This window comes from Oryx dammah, unplaced genomic scaffold, assembly GCF_014754425.2.
Source record: "Oryx dammah isolate SB20612 unplaced genomic scaffold, SCBI_Odam_1.1 HiC_scaffold_17, whole genome shotgun sequence".
Classification (NCBI taxonomy): domain Eukaryota; kingdom Metazoa; phylum Chordata; class Mammalia; order Artiodactyla; family Bovidae; genus Oryx; species Oryx dammah.
The window spans coordinates 46,868,340-46,894,538 of NW_024070201.1; the positions used below are offsets into that span (position 1 = coordinate 46,868,340).

The following is a 26,199-nucleotide window of genomic DNA, read 5'->3' on the forward strand; positions in this document are numbered from 1 at the left end:
TTGCATGCTGGACTCTATAGCTAGAAGAGACATCTGAGCTAGAGACATGAATTTGGGATAATTGACGTACAGAGAAGAGGTAAGAAGGACATTATGAGTAGAAAATAATTGTGAACATAGTGTGAGAGAGAGCAGAGAAGTGAATGATTAATGGAAGAATATGTGGGGGCAATAAAGCGATTTTGGTTGTTGTTATTTATTTTCTTTGACTGTATATCCTGAAACTGATCCTCAATAAGAAGGAAGCTGGTTTTGGATGGAACATAATCTAAACCTCTGATTCTCAAACTTGACTTTGCATTGGAATTTCCTGGGTAGTTTTTTTGTTTTTTTCTCCAATGTATTGATTCTTGAATCCAACTGCTACTGCTAGGGATTTGGATTAAATTGGTATTACTGGGGACCAGACAAAGGAGTTTTTTAAAAGCTCCTTGGGTAAATCTAGCATACACACAGTTTGGGAATCCTTAATCTAAACAGAGGAAAACACATAAACATGCAAGATAGAAAAACCCAAAGCGATCAGGAGTGGAGGAGCATGAGAGTCTGGATCCTTAGTGAATAAGAGAGGAGCTCACGCAACAAAGATAGGATGGGGAGCTGGAGTGAGACCCTCCAGTGCAGGCAGGAGAAAAGACACAGCTCAGCGTACAGATGAAAATGTTATCCCTGCATACATGGAGATTCATGAGTAAGTGGAGAGCACTAAGATAAGGCCCTGGGGAGGGCATACTGTACTTCACTTCTTGCAGAAGGTAGTGGCTAGAACTGGTAAAGAGAAAGAGCTAAATCATTTTCTGCTACTGGAGAAAGATTTTAATATTTCTGCAAAGAATACAGAAACAGGAAGAATAAGATATAGTGTTCAAAACAGACTCAAAGGATTTTTGTGGGGAAGGAATTGGAGCCCATGACCCAACTGTAGAAATGATCAGATGGCAGAAGGCCTGAGATGTGAGCAGTGATCCCTAGCTTGCTTCCTCCTAATTTTTTGCGATCTTTGGGATGCAATCTAAGTAGCCTTGTCCCTTCCATCCTGGATAGTGACCATTCTTTCCATTGTCTGACCTCACTTTGCTCTGATTGTGTTTCTCCAAAAGATACTCAGGGACCCCATGGGAAGTTTTGAAACTAACATCTCGAGAGTGACCAGCTTCACCCTAACAGGCTTCCCAGAGATGGAGGGATTGGAGCATTGGTTAGCAGCCCTCCTCTTGCTGCTGTATGCTGTCTCCATCCTGGGCAACAGCCTCATTCTCTTCATCATAAAGGAGGAGCAGAGCTTGCACCAGCCAATGTACTACTTCCTATCTCTGCTGTCTGTCAATGACCTAGGTGTGTCTTTTTCTACCTTGCCCACTATACTGGCTACCTTGTGCTTTCACGCACCAGAGACTGCCTTTGATGCCTGCCTGATTCAGATGTTCTTCATCCACTTTTTCTCCTGGACAGAGTCTGGAATCTTGCTTGCCATGAGTTTTGACCGCTATGTGGCCATCTGTAACCCCTTGCATTATTCTACAGTGCTCACTGATACCCGTGTGGCTCACATGGGCATATCGATCATCATCCGCAGCTTCTGCATGGTATTCCCACTGCCTTTCCTTCTGAAGAGGTTGCCTTTCTGTAAAGGCAACATACTGACCCACTCCTACTGCTTGCACCCAGACCTGATCCGCCTGCCCTGTGGAGATACCACCATCAACAGCACGTATGGCTTGTTCATTGTCATCTCTGCCTTTGGTGTAGACTCAGTGCTCATCCTCCTTTCCTATGTGCTCATATTACACTCTGTGCTGGCCATCGCCTCCCGGGAAGAGAGACTTAAGACACTCAACACATGTGTGTCACACATCTGTGCTGTGCTCATTTTCTACGTGCCCATGGTTAGTGTGTCCATGGTTCATCGATTTGGGGAGCATGCCCCTGAGTACGTGCACAAGTTCATGTCCCTAGTATATCTCTTTGTGCCTCCAATGCTCAATCCAATTATCTATTCCATTAAGACTAAGGAGATTCGTAAGAGGCTACATAAGATACTGAAATCTAAGCACTGATCAGAGAGAGACCTTCTAAAAACCCAAATACCCTAAGAGTTTGTTGTTATTGCTGATGTTTGGGTTTACAGGCTACTCAGTTGAACTGTGTTGTCTCTTTCTCTACATGGGCCTCTGGTTGGGTACCTGTTATTAGCTATAGGGCATAGCCTGGTTATAATTCATAACTTAAAATATCAAGATACTTTGTAATTAACCAAATTATAGGTTGCCAAAATGACTTCTCTCACACTCAGTAAGGAAGAGGGTCTTAAACTAGACACTTCTATTTATCCAAGTATGCTAATATCAACTAAATTTTTAAGTAAATTTCAAAAACACAAAGCCTAATCATTCATATGAAACATTATAACTGGGGGTTATGTTACTCAAGATCATAAGTATCATCCAGTGCTTTTTATAGGAATAATGGTTTTGAGCATCTTTTAGCTTTAAAAATTAAATATACACAATAACTGTGGCTAATTTTATACTTCTGAAATAAGTAAGAGTATTCATGAGGCTGATAAAATGGAACATATATGACTGTCACAGTGACACTGCAATATAAACCATGTAAGACCAGAAATTCCAAAGTTTAAAAGCAGGAGAAAAGTTTTGTGGAAAAAAAAAATCATATGTTGCGATCTGTTGGGCATTGCTGAGGGAAGGATCAGCTCTCTTCTAGGGAGCCAGTTAGCACTCTGAATGGAAGGGAAACAGATACTAGTGATTGATGGTAGGGTGAATCTACTTCAACAGCATAAATAGTTGAGCTCATCATCTGCTGCAATATGGATTTTCATGGCCTATACTCATCACCCAAGCTCAGAGACATCTGTACATGCTAGAGCAACAGGGGGATTTCCTGGTGGCTCAGAGATAAAGAATCTACATGCCAAGGCCTGCCAACGCAGGAGATGCAAATTTGTTCCCTGAGTCAGGAAGTTCCCCTGGAGAAGGAAATGGTAAACTACTCCAGTATTCTTGCCTAGGAAATCCCATGGACAGAGGAGCCTGGCGGGCTACAGTCCAAGGGATTGCAGAGTTGGATATGACTTAGCAACTAAACAACAGCAAGAGCAGAGGAGAGGTAGCTGAAGAATATTAGGAAATTCAAAGCATAATTCCTGGAGAGTAACAATCATGAAAGCAGAGGAATTCTGTGCAAATTTATGCAAAGCACGTACAAAGTCACAGCAGCTTGCAGACTCTTGGCAGAGGTATTAGTGTGAGGATTCCTTCACTGGGCGGTGGACAGGCTACAGCATAGTTCAATCTTTATAGATGATTTGAGATGCAGATAGTAATGAAAAACGTTATACATTCATACATACACACACGTGTGTGTGTGTGTGTGGGGGGTGGTGGTTAAGTTGCTTTCAGTCAGTTCAGTTTAGTAGCTCAGTCGTGTCCGACTCTTTGTGAACCCATGAACCGCAGCATGCCAGGCCTCCCTGTCCATCACCAACTCCCGGAGTCCACCCAAACCAATGTCCATCGAGTCGGTGATGCCATCCAACCACCTCATCCTCTGTTGTCCCCTTCTCCCCCTGCCCTCAATCTGTCCCAGCATCAGCGTCTTTTCCAACGAGTCAGCTCTTCGCATCAGGTGGCTAAAGTATTGGAGTTTTAGCTTCACCATCAGTCATTCCAATGAACACCCAGGACTGATCTCCTTTAGGATGGACTGGTTGGATCTCCATGTTCAACTCTTTGCACCTCCATGGACTGTAGTCCACCAGGCTCCTTTGTCCATGGGATTCTCAAGGCAAGAGTACTGAAGCAGTTGTCATTTCCTCCTCCAGGGGATCTTCCCAACCCAGGGATCCAACCCTTGCCTCTTACACCTCTTGCATTGGCAACTTCTTTACCTCTAGTGCCACCGGGTGCTAGAATGTATATGTGCTGCTGCTGCTGCTAAGTTGCTTCAGTCGTGTCTGACTCTGTGCGACCCCAGAGACTGCAGCCCACCAGGGTCCCCTATCCCTGGGATTCTCCAGGCAAGAACACTGGAGTGGGTTGCCATTTCCTTCTCCAATGCATGAAAGTGAAAACTCAAAGTGAAGTCGCTCAGTCGTGTCCAACTCTTCACGACCCCATGGACTGCAGCCTACCAGGCTCCTCCGTCCATGGGATTTTCCAGGCAAGAGTACTGGAGTGGGGATAAGCATTATTTTCCATGTTTTTTTCTCATAAGGTCATGAAATACTTTTTCTAAAATAAAACCAGAGAGGATGAGTGACATGATAATGCCCTAAAACATAGAAGCGATATAGAATTTGACCTCTCCTAAATATCTCCTGGCTGTCAAATCAAACAGACTTTAGAAAACAACAAAACAGAGTAACGTCCGAGTTAATATCTTCAACAATGTTAGGTGTCAGGGAAATCTCAAGTCTCCTCGAATAAGGTCGAATAGCCAATAAGGTCGAATATCCTCAAATAGCCAAACCACAAGATTAGAAAACGTGTGGTGAGGGTCAGTGCAGTGAATGTGACTAACAAACCCTACTCCAGTATGGAATGAAAACCCCTGTAAAACCACAAACACACCACAATAGGCTAGGACAACACTGAAACCTTGGCAGATGGCTTTGACATTGACTAGTAAAACTGGGGATAGTCCTGTCAAGGTCCAAGTACTTGCGCATGTGACAGGATCAAGCGATACCACAGTGCATACTCTAGTCACGTCTGACTCTGCGACCCCATGGACTCTAGCCCACCAGGCTTCTCTGTGTGTGGGATTCTCCAGGCAAGAATACTGGAGTGGGTTGCCATTTCCTCCTTCAGGAGATCTTCCCGACCCAGGGATTGAATCTGCATCTCATCATGTCTCCTGCACTGGCAGGCTGGTTCTTAATCCCTTAGCGCTACCTGGGAAGCCAAAATAAACCAAAACCTAACCAGCTGGAAAGTCACATTAACATGACTTCCCAGTTCCAGTGACCTTTCTCTGAAGTGCCTTATAAACAGGTTCCCTTCACAGGGAGAACACCTCAAATTGGAGCCAAAACCCCCTAGATGGGAATCAAAGCTCCCCAGATTGGACAAGGTCATAAAAGGCCCTGGTGGGACCTGATGCCAACCTGCTCTGGAGAAAAGTTTATTTGTGTGTTTAATTTATAAAGGAGAGTAGTATCTATTAGAGAGCCAATCAACTTCTTCCCTCCCCACTGTGAAAGTTACTGGAGCTCCTGTAGCACAGTGGTCTACAGCATTTAAGAATCTCAGAAATGTTCAGCAAATAAGTCTTTCCAAAATGATATTACCTTAGCATGAAGGGAACCACATACCCACAGAAAGATCATTGAGTAAGGGACAAAGAAGGTTGTGATAACAGGTGGAAAGGCTATAAAGAAAGCATATATAAGAAAGTGCTGCTACAGCTACACAAACCTTCAAAGCTGAGTTCCCCTGGGTAAGAAGGTCTGTTGAATTCTGGGGCTGGAACAGAGGGAGGGAGTCAAATGTCTTCTGGAAACAGACTTAGCTCTGAGTCACAGAAATGGCCTCAAAGAGAGAAGCTACTCTGAGCTGTTCACATAACAAGAGGAAGTCTTAGAGACATGAAGCTGGAAAAGCTACCCTGTGCTCCCCTCTCAATCCAGAGAATCCTTTTCCCAGTCATCCTGGAGAATCATCCTTCTTTGAATGGATATAGGCTAATGCTATACACAGTTCAGTTCAGTTGCTAAGTCATGTGCGACTATTTGCTACCCCAAGGACTGTAGAATGCCAGGCTTCCCTGTCCATTACCAACTCCTGAAGCTTGCTCAAACTTGTGTCCATTGAGTCGGTGATGCCGTCCAAACATCTCATCCTCTGTCATCCCCTTTTTTTCCCGCATTCCATCTTTCTCAGCATCAGGGGCTTTTCCAATGAGTCAGCTCTTCACATCAGGTGGCCAAAGTACTGGAGTTTCAGCTTCAGCCTCAGTCCTTCCAATGAAGATTCTAGACTGATTTCCCTTAGGATTGACTGGTTTGATCTCCTTGCAGTCCAAGGAACTCTCCAACACTACAGCTCAAAAGCATCAATTCTGTAGCACTCAGCTTTCTTTATATTCCAACACTTACATCCATATAGGACTACTGGAAAAACCATAGCTTTGACTATACAGACTTTTTTTGGCAACTCCATACACAGTTCTGAGCAAAACGAAAGGAAAAACAACAAGGACAAAGATTAACCCATGGCTCTCAGATTCCCATGCTTACAATGGAGATCATCCTTCTTTAAAGAAAAATATTTATAATCTAATGGGTTTTTTTTGACAACATTCAGAAAACTAAGATCGTGGCAAATGATCCCATCACTTCATGGCAAATAGACGGGGAGACAATGGAAACAGTGACAGATTTTATTTTCTTGGACTCCAAAAATACTGCTGATGGTGACTGCAGCCATGAAATTAAAAGATGCTTGCTCTTTGGAAGAAAAGCTATGATAAACCTAGACAGCATATTAAAAAGCAGAAACATTACTTTGTCAACAAAGGTCTGTATAGTTAAAGCTATGGTTTTTTCAGTAGTCATGTATGGATATGAAATTTGGACCATAAAGAAGGCTGGGTGCTGAAGAATTGATGCTTTTGAACTGTGGTGTTGGAAAAGACTCTTGAGAGTCCCTTGGACTGCAAGGAGATCCAACCAGTAAATCCTAAAGGAAATCAGGCCTGAATATTCACTGGAAGGACTGATGCTGATGCTGAAGCTGAAGCTCCAATACTTTTGGACACCTGATGGGAAGAATTGTCTCGTTGGAAAAGACCCTGATGCTGGGAAAGATTGAAGGCGGGAGGAGAAGGGGACGACAGAGGATGAGATGGTTGGATGGCATCACTGACTTGATGGACATGAGTTTGAGCAAGTTCTGGGGATGGCGAAGGATAGGGAAGCTTAGCATACTGCAGTCCATGGGGTTGCAAAGAGTTGGGCATGACGAGTGACTGAACAGCAACAACATCCTAATACTTTATATCTATTAATTCACCTGACTATTGGAAACTGCATTGACTTCAGTATTTTTGGTTTCTTTTTTAAAAACACTTCCTAATCTCAACTACAAAATTGAACAGTCAGAGAATAAAGCATGAGAATAGGAAGAGTGCATACTATGTAACTGTGAACGTTTCTCATCTTTTGTGGGGTGACTCATTTATTCATTGAACACACCCACATGGAATGACTTCTCTGGGTCTCGCTCTGGGCTAAGCAACAGGGATGTGGAGCTGGATTGTGTTTGATAACAAAAAATACTTGAGACACTGGGAGGTGTGTCCTTGCCTGTGTCGCATCAGTTGCATACTAATGGGCTAAGTTCTGAGCAAACAAGGGATCAGTGCATAAAATGTAGATAGAAATTTCTTTCTGTGTTACAGAAGCACTCAATTTCCAGTCTTGGTTGGATAAGAACCGCTGGGACACATGCATACACACTCACACATAACCTGTTTATGGTGACTATAGATTATAGAGACAATTGTTTAGGAGGCATAAAATTAAAAGTTCTTGTTTTCTTAATAGAGAAAAAATCCATAATATATATCTGTATGTATTTATGTAGTATGTATATGTGTTTATGTTTTACTGCTGTATAATAAATATTGACCAATTCCTTGAATAGCAGACTTGTGAGTAAAGGCTCTTTCTCTGAGATAAATTGTATTTGTTCAAACTGTTAAAAGAAGTGTTCAGTTCAGTTCAGTCACTCAGTCATGTCTGACTCTTTGTGACCCCATGGACTGTAGCACACCAGGCTTCCCTGTCCATCACCAACTCTCGGAGCTTGCTCAAACTCAAGTCCATCGAGTCATGATGCCATCCAACTATCTCATCCTCTTTTGTTGCCTTTTCCTTCAATCTTTCCCAGCATCAGGGTCTTTTCCAAGGAGTCAGTGCTTTGCATCAGGTGGCCAAAGTATTGGAGCTTCAGCCTCAGCATCAGTCCTTCCAATGAATATTCAGGACTGATTTCCTTTAGGATTGACTGGTTTGATCTCCTTGCAGTCTAAGGGGCTCTCAAGAGTTTGCTCCAACACCACAGTTAAAAAGCATAAATACTTCGGGGCTCAGCTTTCTTCATAGTCCAACTCTCATATCCATACATGACTACTGGAAAACCTGTGGCTTTGACTAGATGGACATTTGTTGACAAAGTAATGTTTTTGCTTTTTAATATGCTGTCTAGGCTGATCATAGCTTTTCTTCCAAGGAGCAAACGCCTTTTAATTTCATGGCTCCAGTCACCATCTGCAGTGATTTTGGAGCCCCGCAAAATGAAGCCTGCCACTGTTTCCATTATTTCCCCATCTATTTGCCATGAAGTAATGGGATCAGATGCCATGATCTTCGTTTCCTGAATGTTAAGTTTTATAACAACTTTTTCACTCTCCTCTTTCATTTTCATCATGAGGCTCTGAGTTCTTCTTCGCTTCCTGCCATATGGGTGGTGTCATCTGCATATCTGAGGTTATTGATATTTCTCCCAGAAATCTTGATTCCAGCTTGTGCTTTATCCAGCCCTGCATGATGTACTCTGCATATAAGTTAAATAAGCAAGGTGACAATGTACAAACTTGATGTACTCTTTCCCAATTTGGAACCAGTCTGTTGTTCCACGTCCAGTTCTAACTGTTGCTTCCTGACCTGCATATAGATTTCTCAAGAGGCAAGTCAGGTGGTCTGATATTCCCATCTCTTTGCTATCTAAATAAATTATAAATCCTGAACCTGTTTATAATATTTTTATGTAAACTAAATGTTAAAAGGGTTCTTTAAGAAATTATAATGAAAACCTGTTAGAATGAGTTTAAAAATAACCAGTTGTCCAGTTTATACCTAAGTTGTGTCATAAAAATCTTTTTTCCACTAATAAACAAAATCTGTTTTTTTGTACAATACTTGTAAAAATATTCTTGCAGTTATTGAGTTTCCAAACATTGAACGCTATTTCCTACTAAGTTCAGTTCAGTTCAGTTGGTCAGTCGTGTCCGACTCTTTGCGACCCCATGAATCGCAGTACTCCAGGCCTCCCTGTCCATCACCATCTCCTCGAGTTCACTCAGACTCACGTCCGTCGAGTCTGTGATGCCATCCAGCCATCTCATTGTTGGTCGTCCCCTTGTCCTCCTGCCCCCAATCCCTCCCAGCATTAGAGTCTTTTCCAATGAGTCAACTCTTCGCATGAGGTGGCCAGCTTTAGCATCATTCCTTCCATTAATCTCTATACCTACCTGGGTAATTGACATGAGCAATATTTCCAATCTACTGTCTATAACCAAGTTATATAAATGTTTGAAGATAATTGTTTAACAGGAATGTCTTTGAGTTTCAAGTTTGTTTATTTGTCTCTTCTATATTTAGTCAAATTTTGTTTATAAAATTGCTGACTCTCAAATTTTTATGTTAATATATACAATAGATTTTGTTTTCACACGATTTCATATCAAATACATAAAAAGTCACTTAGCACTCTAGCAATTCTAATCTGTTTAATATTTACAAAATAAGTTAACTCAGAGACATTGGACAGGTTTGATTGTAAAGACTAATAATTAAACTTGACTCTAATCCATTGCTGCCTAGAATCTGTCTTTCATGTAAACACACAGACTGTCACCCTGGAAGTTTGCCTCTCCCAGTTAATAATATGGGATATTTGCCTTAGTCACATACATAGCCTTGGCACAATTTTCATGAACACTGACCACATTCCCCCCAGTAACACTTCTCCTTCACACTGCAACCATTCAAACATGGTGAAGCTTTGTAAGAGGGTATTTAAAAAGGGATATGTAATTAGTAAACACATCCCAGGAGACTTTCACATCACCCATCCCTCTCTCTCTGGGTAGGTTTCTCACACAAACCGTTATGAGTAAATCATGTAATCCCTGAGCCCTCAAAACTAACACCATGCTCACCACATTGTAGGTTTCAATAATTATTGTAGATTGGATGAATAAATGAATGAGCTATTATGTTTTGTATGAGCAAAAAGGCAAAACTTGTAAGAAATATAGTTTGCCACCAGAATTACTTTCATTTCCCCCCAAATCACCACATTTTATTAGACTTGGCATTGAGCAAAGGACAGTGACTAAATATCTCTGCTAGGAGGAATGGAAGCTGAGAATCACTTTAGGGAGAAAGTCTCCTGATCAATGTGACTGACAGTAAATGCTGAAAGATCAAAATTTTTAATAAACACTTCTTTTTTTTTTGGCATTTCTATCAGTTGAGATTTGTTTGTCATCTAAATTTTTAATAGAGTCTGCTACACATCAGTGATTTGGGTGATTGATATATGACTCCAGAAATTTATAGAAAGTTTTGGCTGGCAGTCATACTTTCCACCTGAAGATGTTGCAGGCTTTTAAAATTCAGTGATTTATGAAATGTGTAGATAATTCACTTGATTCATGAGTTATTTATGTTCAAAACAAACATATTAATTAAATTAATAATTTAATGGATAATTTACTTCTATTTTATTACCTATATTTGATAAGCATGTTTTCCATGGGAAATAGAAGAGAAAAAGGAAAATATTTTATATTATAAATATGAACACAAACCACATATACCCAGTTCTAGTATGAGAAGTCCATGGAATCAAACCTTATTTTCTGACATTCAGAGTTACTACCTGTTTAGCACTCCTCCGCTTTTCCTGCAGAGGGCAATCCCTTGGCAGTGAATTCTGATTAACTGCTTGAGGTCAGGGAGATGATAATTCACAAAATAATTGCTGACTCTATAAGCTGTTTGCTGTTTCTATGAAACCAGAAAGGTTTTAGGAGCACATAGTTGACTCAGCTGTCTGGAGGACATCTGAATGCCTGTGTTTAAGTGGACAACCACCTCCAAGTAGATCCTTCCTTACTGAAAAATTAAACATAACAATAATGAATCCTGAGCCCTCATTACATCAGCATAATTAGAAAATATATTCAGTTTATAATGAAATATTAGTCTCCTGTTGGGGAAATGTCCTTGTAGAAACTTCTATTACTAGGAAGACAGACCCTCTGAACACTTAATCCTGTTTATTTGTAAAACAGCTTCTGGGAGGAGAGCATGTCTCATTTAACTGAAGTGTAATTGTGCTACACAACAGTCTCTTTCTAGCAGAGCATGGCTGGAGACGGCATTGAAGAGATTAGACAGGACCTCTCTGCGGTACCCAGGAGGTGAGACTGATGGTGAGTCATGCCCAGGGTCCCATCCATGGCTCTTTTCACCACACTCTGCTTTCTGAAAGTTCTCCTGTTCCTAGGAGAAAAGGAGCATTCTTTTGTTCTTAGGCTCACAAAGAAATTAATTCCATACAAGCTCAAGCAATGTAGATTTTTTTTTTTCAGTTCTGTATGCAGTTCTAGTCAAGCTAACTTTCTATGAGACTATATGAAGCACAGAGATCAAGGATCTTATCCTGCTATAACTCTTTTTCTTGTCTCTTCTCTCTTTTTCTCTCTATGTAAACTCCACAGCTCTGGCCCTGGAGGAAGAGATAAGTACCCATGACAAGGCAATATAAAAATATGACCTTTATTACTCAGAAAAATTTTCCACAAACTTCAAAATAGCACCTCACTGTTAGGTAAAAAGACGACCAGGACACCAAAAAAGTGTCTAACAGGCTTTTTAATGGCAAAGCGCTACTGGGCGGGGTTCCTGGACCTGATTGAGGCAAGTCGAGGAAGTCTGTGTTGGGGGTTGCTTTTATACGTTTATTGCGAGGGATGGTCAGGCTAGATGAACGGGGGTTTGGATAGGTCGCCAGGCCAAGGCGTGGTGGGCTGACACGTCCTTCTAGGTGGCTGGGGAAGGGCGGCTTTAGCTGGCTAAGTGTGCTGTCATTGGTCCCCGGGGATCTGGGAGGCTCCTTCCTTAGGGACTTCCCCGCCGCTGGCGGGAGGGAGAGGAGGGGCGGCCCATCATGGCCCCTGGGGTCTGGCTTTACACTCACCAGCTTAGCTGCATCATATTCAGTATTTAATTTTCTTAGAGGCAGACCTAACAGGCCCTAAATAGAATTCATTTTCTCTTTTCTATTTGGCTGGAATCCAAGTATTTTCAATAGGAAAAAAATAGCTGAATTAAAAGAAAATCTTGTTTTAAAAAAAAAAAGATGAAAGGGAATTTCTACATAAGGGCGAATAGCAGGGCTTATTGTGGGTCTTCTCAGGATGGAAGCCGAGGTTGTGGCCATATGCTTTCTTATGGTGACACCATCCTCAAAAGAGGAGATGAAGCCTAAAAATTCATTTTTCCTTATTCCCTGCAAACAAGAGTCTAGCTGAGCTATTTCAAATTCTAAAAGATGATCCTGGTAAAGTGCTACACTCTATATGCCAGCAAATTTAGAAAACTCAGGAGTGGCCTCAGGACTGGAAAAGGTCAGTTTGCATTCCAGTCCCAAAGAAGGGCAATGTCAAAGAATGTTCAAACTACCATACAATTGTGCTCATTTCACATGCTAGCAAGGTAACACTCAAAATCCTTCAAGCTATGCTTCAGCAGTACGTCAACCAAGAATTTCCAAATGTACAAGCTATAGTTAGAAAAGGCAGAGGAACTAGAGATCAAATTGCCGACATCTATTGGATCATAGAAAAAGCAAGAGAATTCCAGAAAAAACCATTTACTTCTGCTTCATTGACTAGCCTTTGATTGTGTGGATCACAACAAAATGTGGAATATTCTTAAAGAGATGGGAATATCAGACCACCTTACATGCCTTCTGAGAAACCTGTATGCAGGTCAAGAAGCAACAGTTAGAACCATGGACTGGTTTAAAATTGGGAAAGGAGTATATCAAGGCTGTATATTGTTATCATGCTTATTTAACTTATTTGCAGAGTACATCATGTGAAGTGCCAGGTTGGATGAAACACAAGCTGGAATCAAGATTTCCAGGAGAAACATCAACAATCTCAGATATGCAGATGATACCGCTCTAATGACAGAAAATGAAGAGGAGCTAAAGAGCTTCTTGATGAGGGTGAAAGAGGAGAGTGCAAAAGCTGGCTTAAAACTCAGCATTCAAAAAACTAAGATCATGGCAAATAGAAGGGAAAAATGGAAGCAATGACAGACTTTCTTTTCTTGGACTCCAAAATCACTGAGGACAATGACTGCAGCCATGAAAATAAAAGAAGAAAGGCTATGACAAAGCTAGACAGCATATTAAAAAGCAGAGACACCTGACTCTTTCAAACTGTGGGGTTGGAGAAGACTCTTGAGAGTCCCTTTAACTGCAAAGAGACCAAACTAGTCAATCCTAAAGGAAATCAACCTTGAATATTCATTGAAAAGACTGATGCTGAAGCTGAAGCTCCAATACTGTGGCCACTTGATGAGAAGAGCCAACTCACTGGGAAAGATCCTGATGTTGGGAAAGACTGAAGGCAGAAGGAGAAGGAGACGACAGAGAATGAGATGGTTGGATGGCATCACTGACTCAAGGGCCATGAGTCTGAGCAAATTCCAGCATATGCTGAAGGATAGGGAAGCCTGGCATGCTGCAGTCCATGGGGTAGCAAAGAGTCAGACACGACTTAGTGACTGAACAACAATAGCTGAAGAAAAGAGCATTTCTCATTGCTGATGAAGCACAGAGGAGGAAATAAAGTGGAGAGGAGCCCTAGGCTCTTTCAGGAGGTTTGCATTCCCTGTTCTTTGTAGTTTCCTTTGGTCCACCAGTGGGTTTCAAAGTTAGGTGTGTGGTCAAAGGATGTCTTCTTCTCTGCCTAGGGTGAGACTAAGGGAGTGTTTACTGCATTTTCACATCTAGCAGTTTCTCTAAACCATGTCTTTGGATCTATATATAGTTACTTAAAGGGCTTCCCTGGCAGCTCAGCTGGTAAAGAATCTGCCTGCAATGCAGGAGACCCTGGTTTGATTCCTGGGTTGGGAAGATCCTCTGAAGAAGAGATAGACTGCCCACTTCAGTGTTCTTGGGCTTCCTGTGGCTCAGATGGTAAAGAATCAGCCTGCAATGCTGGAGCCCAGTGTTTGATCCTTGGGTTGGGAAGAATTCCTGGAGGAAGGCATGGCAACCCACTCCAGTATTCTTGCCTGGAGAATCCCCATAGACAGAGGAGCTTGGTGGGCTACAGTCCATGGGGTCACAAAGAGTTGGACATGACTAAGCACAGCACATCCCAGCTATTTAAAACTAAACTCTCAAGGCATTGTGGATTACCATTATAATTATTATTTGATATTAAAATAAATAACTTCCTTTACAAATCAGAAAGGTCATAATTTAAGTTGACTGATGACCATAATCTGACTCTGAATCACTCAATACCATTTTATTTTCCAAAAAAACATTTTTCATTTTAAAACATACTATGCTATATTATTAAATCATGCCCCTAAAATAACTTATTTAGTGGAAAAGGGCACAGATATTATGAGTCTCTTGTTGTACTTATGGACATTTTTGGAGACTTGGATTTTATTATATTCTCTCAATTCAGAAATATTTTTCTCTCTCTGGAACCTCACTTCACCTCTCAAGACCGTACAGAGGAAAACAAACAAATGCTGCTTTGAGGTCTCTAGCCCAGTTTCCTTGGTGAATAGATTAGACTCTGTTTGGCATCCCCTTAAATATGGTATAGGTGTATGTCTAACTTAGTCTATAAACACTAAAATGAGGCTAACAAATTTTGTATTATATCTTATCTTCCTTGTATCAAGGAAAGAATAGGTTAAAAAAAACTGTATGAGAGAAGTTCCAAAAACATTTTCTAGTGTATAAATTATAAAAACTCTATTCTGCCTATGCTAGGAATTTTGGAGCTAGAAATTCTAGAAGAAATAATCTCTGATATGTCATTATGTGGAAGAAATAGATAATTTTTAAAAAATTGTGAATCACTATGCTGTACAACTGAAACTTAAATAATATGGTAAATCAAATATATTTCAATTAAAAAATCCAAGAAAGTAAGAGAAATAAAAATTATACACAGTAAAATTTTCTAAAAAAAATTATGGCTCAGATATTAAACATTATTTTCCTTGTTGGAGGCGGGGGGATTGAATGGTAGACATATAAAAGAAGCAGAGAGGAATCTGGGGTTTCTTTTTGAAGTCAATCTTATCATTTTTCCTGGGTCATACATATACATCTTATGGCAAGTTCTGAAAATATATCAAATCTCATTTTTTGAAGTTAAAACAACTCATGATTATTTGAAGAGGACAATGGTGATGAAAGTTGCAATGTTAATAGTGATGCCAATTAGAGAGGCAGTATTTGTATCAGTTCAGTTCACTTCAGTCACTCAGTCATGTCTGAGTCTTTGCGACCCCATGAACCTCAGTACACCAGGCCTCCCTGTCCATCACCAACTCCTGGAGTCCACCCAAACCCATGTCCATTGAGTCGGTGATGCCATCAAACCATCTCATTCTCTGTCGTCCCCTTGTTCTCCTGCCCTCAATCTTTCCCAGCATCAGGGTCTTTTCAAATGAGTCAGCTCTCTGCATCAGGTGGCCAAAGTATTGGAGTTTCAGCTTCAACATCAGTCCCTCCAATGAACACCCAGGACTGATCTCCTTTAGGATGGACTGGTTGGATCTCCTTGCAGTCCAAGGGACTCTCGAGAGTCTTCTCCAACACCACAGTTCAAAAACATCAGTTCTTCGGTGCTCAGCTTTCTTTATAATCCAACTCTCACATCCATACATGGCCACGGGAAAAACCATAGCCTTGACTAGACGGACCTTTGTTGGCAAAGTAGTGTCTTTGCTTTTGAATATGCTGTCTAGGCTGGTCATAATTTTCCTTCCAAGGAGCAAGCCTCTTTTAATTTCATGGCTGCAATCACAATCTACAGTGCTTTTGGAGTCCAGAAAAATAAAGTCAGCCACTGATTCCCCATCTATTTGCCATGAAGTGATGGGACCAGATGCCATGATCTTAGATTTCTGAATGTTGAGGTTTAAGCCAACTTTTTCACTCTCCTCTTTCACTTTCATCAAGAGGCTCTTTAGTTCCTCTTCACTTTCTGCCATAAGGATGGTGTCATCTGCATACCTGAGGTTATTGATATTTCTCCCGGCAATCTTGATTCCAGCTTGTGCTTCTTCCAGTCCAGCGTTTCTCATGATGTACTCTGTATATAAGTTTAATAAGCAGGATGGCAATATACAGCCTTGACATACTCCTTTTCCTATTTGGAACCAGTCTGTTGTTCCATGTCCAGTTCTAGCTGTTGCTTCCTGACCTGCATATAAGTTTCTCAAGAGGCAGATTAGGTGGTCTGGTATTCCCATCTCTTTCAGAATTTTCCACAGTTTATTGTGATCCACACAGTCAAAGGCTTTGGCATAGTCGATAAAGCAGATGTTTTTTCTGGAACTCTGTTGCTTTTTTGATGATCCAGTGGATACTGGCAATTTGATTTCTGTTTCCTCTGCTTTGTCTAAAACCAGCGTGAACATCTGGAAGTTCATGGTTCACGTATTGCTGAAGCCTGGCTTGGAGAATTTTGAGCATTACTTTACTAGCGTGTGAGATGAGTGCAATTGTGTGGTAGTTTGAGCATTCTTTGGCATTACCTTTCTTTGGGATTGGAATGAAAACTGACCTTTTCCAGTCCCGTGGCCACTGATGAGTTTTCCAAATTTGCTGACATATTGAGTGCAGCACTTTCACAGCATCATTTTTTAGAATTTGAAATAGCTCAGCTGGAATTTCATCCCCTCCATTAGCTTTGTTCATAGTGATGCTTCCTGAGGCCCACTTGACTTCACATTCCAGGATGTCTGGCTCTAGGTGAGTGGGAGTGATCACACCCTCGTGATTATCTGGGTCATGAAGATCATTTTTGAACAGTTCTTCTGTGTATTCTTGCCACCTCTTCTTAATATCTTCTGCTTCTGTTAGGTCCATACCATTTCTGCCCTTTATTAAGCCCATCTTTGCATGAAATGTTCCCTTGGTATCTCTAGTTTTCTTGAAGAGATCTCCAGTCTTTCCCATTCTATTGTTTTCCTTTATTTCTTTGCATTGATTGCTGAGGAAGGCTTTCTTATCTCTCCTTGCTATTCTTTGGAACTTTGAATTCAAATGGTTATCTTTCCTTTTCTCCTTTGCTTTTCACTTCTCTTCTTTCACAGCTATTTGCGGCTGTGATGGTGCATGAGCGCTGCGGCTGCGATGAAGCATGAGCACAGCTGAGAGGAGCTACCCCACGTCCAAGGTAAGTAGCGGCGGCTGCACTTTGCTGGAGCAGCGATGAAGAGATACTTCACGTCCAAGGTAAGAGAAACCCAGGTAAGACGGTAGGTGCTCAGAGAGGGCATCAGAGGGCAGACTGACTGAAACCACAATTCCAGACAACTAGCCAATCTGAAAACATGGACTACAGCCTTGTCTAACTTAATGAAACTAAGCCGTGCCATGTGGGGCAACCCATGACGGACAGGTCATGGTGGAGAGGTCTGACAGAATGTGGTCCACTCGAGAAGGGAATGGCAAGCCACTGCAGTATTCTTGCCTTGAGAACCCCATGAACAGTATGAAAAGGCAAAAAGATAGGACACTGAGAAATGAACTCCCCAGGTCAGTAGGTGCCCAATAGGCTACTGGAGATCAGTGGAGAAATAACTCCAGAAAGAATGAAAGGATGGAGCCAAAGCAAAAACAACACCCAGTTGTGAATGAGACTGGTGATAGAACCAAGATTCAATGCTGTAAAGAGCAGTATTGCATAGGAACTTGGAATGTCAGGTCCATGAATCAAGGCAAATTGGAAGTGGTCAAACAGGAGATTGGAAGAGTGAATGTCGACATTCTAGGAATCAGTGAACTAAAATGGACTGGAATGGGTGAATTTAACTCAGACGACAATTGTATCTACTACTGTGTGTAGGAATCTCTTAGAAGAAATGGAGTAGCCATCATAATCAACAAAAGAGTCCAAAATGCAGTACTTGGATGCAATCTCAAAAACGACAGAATGATCTTTGTTCATTTCCAAGGCAAACCATTCAATATCATGGTAATCCAAGTCTATGCCCCCACCAGTAATGCTGAAGAAGCTGAAGTTGAACAGTTCTATGAAGACCTACAAGACCTTTTAGAACTAACACCCCATAAAGATGTCCTTTTCATTACAGGGGACTGGAATGCGAAAGTAGAAAGTCAAGAAACACCTGGAGTAACAGGCAAATTTGGCCTTGAAGTCCAGAATGAAGCAGGGCAAAGGCTAACAGAGTTCTTCCAAGAGAACGCACTGGTCATAGCAAATATCCTCTTCCAACAGCATAGGAGAAGACTCTACACATGGACATCACCAGATGGTCAACACCAAAATCAGATTGATTATATTCTTTGCAGCCAAAGATGGAGAAGCTCTATACAGTCAGCAAAAACAAGACCGGGAGCAGACTGTGGCTCAGATCATGAACTCCTTATTGACAAATTCAGACTTAAATTGAAGAAAGTGGGGAAAACCACTAGACCATTCAGGTAAGACCTAAATCAAATCTCTTATGACTATACAGTGGAAGTGAGAAATAGATTTAAGGGACTAGATCTGATAGAGTGCCCGAAGAACTAAGGATGGAGGTTCGTGACATTGTACAGGAGACAGGGAGCAAAACCACCCCCAAGAAAAAGAAATGCAAAAAAAAAAAAAAAAGCAAAATGGCTGTCTGAGCAGGCCTTACAAATAGCTGTGAAAAGTAGTTGTATGGTTGAGTACAAATGAGTACAAATGCTGTAGACAAACGAGTATTGATGCTCATCTGGATCCCATATTATCTGTGTTACTCTGAACAATTTAATCATATTTATCTCATAAGATTGTTACAAAGATTAAATGAATTTCAACAAAAATAATTTAGAACAAAACCTGGCACTTTTTAGGACTCAGTGTATTAATTAGAATTATATTAGTAATATGTGTCATTATAGAAAATTATTTCTAGCTTAGATCAATCCCCTTTGTAAAGTTTTGTCTAATCATTCAGTTGCCTCTAATATTTATGTTTCTATGGACACCGTTAATGTTTGCTGACTGTACTATTCATTTGTTTTGTGTTATAGATTTGCTGCTTCATTCCTGATATTATACTTTCCCCCCAGTACACACATCTATCGTATTCTTGATGATAATGTTGATGACACCATGGATGACAGTCTATACGTACAATAAGCATCAGGTTTTAAAACCAAATGTGGAAGTCACATTTTGATGCGGTGAAACATGTGAACGATGGCTCGGCGGATATCCTTTGTCTTGGCGCTATAAATGAGAGGGTTGAGCACAGGAGGCACGAAGAGGTAGATGTTGGACAAAAGGACATGTATGTAGCGTGGGACATGCTTCCCAAAGCGGTGCACTGTGGAGACTCCAATCATTGGTACATAAAATGCAAGTACAGCCAAGATATGTGACACACATGTGTTGAGAGCTTTGAGGCGTTCCTCACGGGAGGCAATGGCCATGACTGAGTGCAGAATGAGCACATAGGAGAGGAAGATAAATAACAAGTCCATGCCAAACGTGGATATAAGAACAAAGAATCCATAGACGCTGTTGATAGTGATATCAGCACAAGCCAGCTTCATCATGTCTGGGTGAAGGCAGTAGGAATGGGAAAGGACATTGGATCTGCAGATAGGAAGCCTCTTGAAAAGAAAGGGAAGAGGAAAGAGGATGATAAAGCTCCGAGCAGTCACAGCTAAACCCATTCCAGTGATGACTTCATTAGTGAGCACAGTGGCATAGCGCAAGGGATCACAAATGGCCACATAGTGGTCAAAGCTCATGGCCAGCAGAATGCCTGACTCCATCATGGAGAAGGAATGGATGAGGAACATCTGGATTAGGCAGGCATCAAAATCAATGGTGCGGGCATTGAGGCAGAAGGTTCTGAGAACAGTAGGCAGTGTGGCCACGGACATGGCCACGTCGCTGAAAGACAGCATGGACAGGAAGTAGTACATGGGCTGATGCAGGCTGGGCTCCGCTCTCACAGCCTGCAGGATCACTGTGTTGCCCCCGAGAGCCACAGCATACATCACACAGAGGGGTCCTGCTAGCCAGAACTGAGAGCTCTCCAGGCCAGGGATACCAGTCAGAAGGAAAAAGGCAGGGTGAGTGATATTGAACAACCCCATGGCAGAAGGAAACCAGAGAGCTTTTCAGGGTCAGACCTTCTGATTTAGTGATTTCTGAGAACTGCACTTACTGGAAGGAAGGAACCAGGGAGTAAAAGACAGAGCAGATGGTGTCTACACAGTTTAAACTGATGCATTCATGAAATCACTTGTTTTGAGAAAATACAGGCAAACTTCTTTTCTTCATACTTTATGATCATCAAGTCATAGGCTGGGCTACTGTTTCTCTCTGTTTTATGGAATAAGGAAGATATTGACAAATGTTTAAATATATAAATTGGTTTACTATGTTTAAATCAAAACTATATAGTTTTATCCACAATTTTCATGTGCTTTAAAAGAACCATTGAATGAAATTATGGTAACCAGAATTCATAGATAGTTATTTTAAAATAACAGTGAGGGTTTGAGTTATCAGTAGCTTTTTGAAGTACTTACATTATCCCTTGAAAATTTTATTTAATTCAGACATGTCACTGAGTAATGAAAGCACCCCCCAGAGATATTTTGAACTATAATGTGTGTTTGCTGAGAGAGGGGAAGAGGCAGTGGGACCTGGATGAAAAGGATTGCCTCTTTACAGGAGGCAGAATTGCTGCAAAAGATCAACAAAGAAACTGTTTATTTGTGCAAAGGCATCATGCAGTTCTGGTTTTTGGAAAAATAATGAATTCTTCCCTAAATCTGCTACAGGTACGGTGTCATTGAGTCTTTGGGAAAGCATTGTTCTAAACAGAAATTTTCCACACCTTTAGTCATATATACTCTCAAAATATGCTTATTCTCATAGACACATTCCTGTACTTTCAAAACAGTCTCATAGTGGATCCCATTCATACTCTTTATAAAAGCATTCACACCTCTCTTTCTCTCACCAACTTATTCTTCTTATACTAATATATATTTAATACTCCCTTTTGATCTTTATAATTTTTAATGCACATACCCTCTCAGGCTCATCGCTTCAGTCCATGTTGACATAGATGCAGTATTAATACCTGAATAAACATTCAGGTGTATTTGTAGATTTGTATACTCATACAACAAATGCTTTGACCTACCTGCTCATATATTCCTCTTACCCACTGATGTTCATCCCCTAATCCACCTAGACTCTCTTTTTACTCTCATGCATTGCATTTACTCACAATTTTTCTTACAGTAGCATTTATGTATTACTTACCCAATTCCTAGAGACTAACCCACAACTACTTCTCTGTAACAGTAATTATTTTTTTATTTGTCTTTATTCTTATGTTTTCAAAACTCTTCCAGGTTCATTATTTCATGATGGATGAAGAAAGAAAGTTAGAAGCCTTTTCACCTAGCGGACATGTTTCAGGCTTCTAAGGCATCCTTCTTTGGGGGAGGAGCTCCAGAAATACCTTCTATTATTTTCCCTTTACCTTCCTCTCTAGCCTCTAACAAAACAAGGCCAGAAAGTAATGGCAGTGTCCTTTCTGATGGGAATGGAGGAAAAAGGGAGCCCTAGGTACCTGAAATTAAAAGACACTTACTCCTTGGAAGGAAAGCTATGACCAACCTAGATAGCATATTCAAAAGCAGAGACGTTACTTTGCCGACGAAGGTCCATCTAGTCAAGGCTATGGTTTTTCCTATGGTCATGTATGGATGTGAGAGTTGGACTGTGAAGAAGTTTGAGCGCCGAAGAATTGATGCTTTTGAACTGTGGTGTTGGAGAAGACTCTTGAGAGTCCCTTGGACTGCAAGGAGATCCAACCAGTCCATTCTGAAGGAGATCAGCCCTGGGATTTCTTTGGAAGGAATGATGCTAAAGCTGAAACTCCAGTACTTTGGCCACCTCATGCAAAGAGTTGACTCATTGGAAAAGACTCTGATGCTGGGAGGGATTGGGGGGCAGGAGAACAAGGGGATGACCGAGGATGAGATGGCTGGATGGCATCACGGACTCGATGGACGTGAATCTGAGTGAACTCTGGGCGATGGTGATGGACAGGGAGGCCTGGCGTGCTGCGATTCATGGGGTCGCAAAGAGTCGGACATGACTGAGCGACTGAACTGAATTGAACTGAACTGAACTGAAGGTACCTGAAAGTCACAGAGATGCTGGGATAGTTTGTAATGCAGTATTCACACCTTGGGAAAAACTCCTGAATTTTCTCTGGCAGGCTAGAACTCAGACCTTCCTGTGGTTCCCAGAAAGTTAGGGGCCACTTCTCTATGTGATTGGTTATATCTCTCTGGTCTTAGGGATCCGTCCATGCATGCTCATCTCCCCTTCAGAACTGTAATTCCTTTGGATATGGAAATGATTAAACTTCTCCATATCTTTTTTCTTTCCTATGACTAGAATCCTCATGCTTCTTACACAGCCTTATAGAAGGTAATCAGAAAAAAAGTCAAGAACTGAGCTAATGTAAAGAAAGAAAAGGAGAAGAAAACAGGCTTATTTTGTGCAGGGCAGAGACAAAGCCATTCTGGGTCTGGCTATCCTAGCTCTACTGTTTATGGGAAAAAGGCTTCCTGACTGTCCCAGGATCCCATTGTTTACTATATCCAGCAGCCACTGAATTTGTGGGTGGTGTAGATGCAGGCAAAGACAAAAAATGTAGTGAGAGAAAAACCAATATTTATGGAGCATATGCTATGTGCCAGATACTCTGCAAGGAAATTTACAACTATTTACTCATTAATTCTTGGCAGAAGTGGAAACTAAGGCTCACTGATGATGATGGACAGGGAAGCCTGATGTGCTAATCCATGGGGTCTCAAAGAATTGGACATGACTGAGTGACTGAACTGACTGAATGAAGGTTCAATGAGGTGAGCTTGCCTCACAGAGTATGCAAGTAGCTGATAAAACCTCAAGTAAAGATATGTAAGACTCCAATATTGTACTCTTCATATAAGTTAAAAAGCAAGGTGACAATATACAGCTTTGACGTACTCCTTGATGTACTTGTGTATATTGTCACCCTACTTATTTCACTTGTGTAAGAAATGCCGGGCTGGATGAAGCACAAGCTGGAATCAAGATTGCCAGGAAAAATATCAGTAACCTCAGATGTGCAGATGACACCACCCTTATGGCAGAAAGCAAAGAGAAACTAAAGAGCCTCTTGATGAAAGTAAAAGAGAAGAGTGAAAAAGCTGGCTTAAAATTCAACACTCAATAAACAAAAGATCATGGCATCTGGTCCCATCATTTCATGGTAAATAGATGGGGAAACAGTGACAGACTTTATTTTCTTGGGCTCCAAAATCACTGCTGATGGTGACTGCAGCCATGAAATTAAAAAATGCTTGCTCCTTGGAAGAAAAGCTATGACCAACCTAGATAACATGTTAAAAAGCAGAGACATTACTTTGCAGACAAAAGTCAGTCTAGTCAAAGCTGTGGTTTTCCAAGTAGTCATGTTTTGATGTGAGAAGTGACAGTGAAAGTCGCTCAGTCATGACTGACTCTTTGTGTCCCCATGTACTATACACTCCATGGAATTCTCCAGGCCAGAATACTGGAGTGGGTAGCCTTTCCCCTCTCCTGGGGATCTTCCCAAGCCAGGGACTGAACCCAGGTCTCCCACATTGCAGGCAGATTCTTTACCAGCTGAGCCACAAGGAAAGACCAAGAATACTGGAGTGGAATATAAAGACAGCAGAGCACTGGAGAATTGATGCTTTTGAACTGTAATCTTGGAGAAGACTCTTGAGAGTCCCTTTGACTGCAAGGAGATCAAATCAGTCAGTCCTAAAGGAAATCAGTCATGAATATTCATTGGAAGGACTGAGGCTGAAGCTGAAACTCCAATACTTTGGTCACCTGATGTGAAGAATTGACTCATTGGAAAAAACCCAGACCCTGATACTGGGAAAGATTGAAGGCAGGAGGAGACAAGAGTGGATGAGGTGGTTGGATGGCATCACAGACTCGATGGACATGAGTTTGAGCAAGCTCTGGGAGTTGGTGATAAACAGGAAAGCCTGGCATACTACAGTCCATGGGGTCACAAAGAGTCAGACATGATTGAATGACTGAATTGAACTGAGTATTGCACTGATGCCTTTGAGGCATTATGAAGTGTTGGGGAGGACATTGGAAAAGAAAAAGGAGGTACATATTTCTGGGTGGAGATTTCTCAGATACCCTTGAAGAGAGAGTGTTTCAAAAGGCAGATTCACGTGAGACAGTGATACAAAAAAACAAAAACAAAAACAAACACACCCTGTATTCAATGCTGACTATTTCTTCTGCTCTTGGAACCCAGAACCTTTTCTTCTACTGAAGATTTATAGGAACCAAAATGGTTTAGGGAAACGGGTCTTGGGCTGAGCATCAGGAGTCCTGTGATTTTACCATGCTCTGGCATGCCCTGGCTGTGTGAGACCTCTCTAGACCTCTGTGTTTTCTTCTTTATATCAATTTTTGTGGACATTTTATAGTATCTTTTATGGCTCTGTTGTTCTGACGGGATTGGAGAGTTATATAGAGAGTCTTGTAAAGACCATAATTTTTCATCTATGTGATGGATAATAACGAGTTAGAAATGCTTGTCTGTTCATGGCTCATCAAAAGTTTACCATTAACTGATTTTTGTTACTCTTTAATCTCCTTGGTGATTTTACATATTGTGTCTCAGAATTCATAAGATAAAAGCAAAGTTAGACCATGTGTGCTGGCTCAGCCATTATCTGAGTTGTAGATTTGATAGTGACCACTTCGCTCCTGTTTTTCTGAACCTTTCTTGTGCCCTGAATCCTGCTTTCCTTCCTCAATTGCAACAATGTTAGTGAATCATGCAAATATTAATCCCAAGGAAGCTGCCTCTGGAAAGCGACAATCTGGAGAACTACAGTGAATCACCCAGAGTTACACAATCAGTTAGAGGCAGTGCCAGGACAAGAACCTCAAGTCCGGGGGCATTTCCACCTGCTCTGCTCACCCAGCTAAGATACTACCATCTGATAACCTCCCCTCAGTCTCTCCCTCTTCTCCTCACCCTATCCCTTTCCTAGTTAACCCTTACTTGGGGCAAGGTTAAACCATTTCAGGACAGTCAGCTAGCTCACCGCTTTGTTGTGTTAGTCGCTCAGTCGTGTCTGACTCTTTGCAAACCTATGGACTTGTAGCCCACCAGGCTCCTCTGTTTATGGGATTCTTTAGGCAAGAATACTGGAGTAGGTAGCCATTCCCTTCTTCAGGGCATTTTTCTGATCCAGAGATTGAACCTGGGTCTCCCCCCTACTTGGGTTCAGAACTCACCAGAAGACAGGCAGATGAGAGACACCCACAGAACAACATATTCTTCTATCTACTATAAAGTGCATTCATGCTTGCCTCTTTTATATCTCATTCTAAGCCCCGAGAGAGAGAGCAGTGATGCTGACTTTTTGTCTGAAAACTCATCAGGAAGGTTTTATTCTCTTGAGGTCTTTAATGACTACTGAGAATAAAGCATATACTCTCTTAGCTGAAAAATAACTCAACAATCTGCGAGACTGATTCTTACCCAATCCAAGACACCATTCACTGAAGGCTGGATAGGCATGTAAGACAGGAGCTCATTACCCTCTAAAAAATTCCAGAATTATGTGATATGCTGACCAAGCCCAAGAAAGAAGGTATAATCAAAAATGATTAAGATCACTTTTCTTTTCCTCTTAAATATATTGAAAATGCTAGTTCTTCCTTTACTCCTACATGAAAAACAAGTTCCTTAATATTTCTGGTCACATTCAGATGATAAAATTTCCTCTACTGAGTATCTGGACAACCCAGAATCATGTATAGCTTCCCTATAGCTCAGATGGAAAGAATCTGCCTGCAATGTGGGAGACTGGGCTCAATGCCTGGATGGGGAAGAGCCCCTGAAGAAGAGAATGGTTACCCATTCTTGGCTGGGTATTCTTGGCTGGAAAAGTTCATGGACAGAGGAGCTTAGTGGGCTACGGTCTATGGGGTCACAAAGAGTCAGACATCATTAAGTGAATAACAGACTCATGTAATAGTCGAATCTTCCAGTGT

General features: G+C 41.4%; 1 protein-coding gene and 1 pseudogene across 1 annotated transcript; one reads left to right on the top strand and one right to left on the bottom strand.

Moving 5' to 3' along the window:
• Positions 1–1,115: 1,115 nt before the first annotated feature.
• LOC120876615 lies at positions 1,116–2,005 on the top strand (annotated as a pseudogene).
• A 17,251-nt stretch (positions 2,006–19,256) lies between these two features.
• On the bottom strand, positions 19,257–20,195 carry LOC120876616 (olfactory receptor 51I2). The gene has a single exon (XM_040258589.1). It carries the CDS (start codon positions 20,193–20,195, stop codon positions 19,257–19,259), a length of 939 nt encoding a protein of 312 aa, XP_040114523.1.
• Between the last annotated feature and the right edge of the window lie 6,004 nt (positions 20,196–26,199).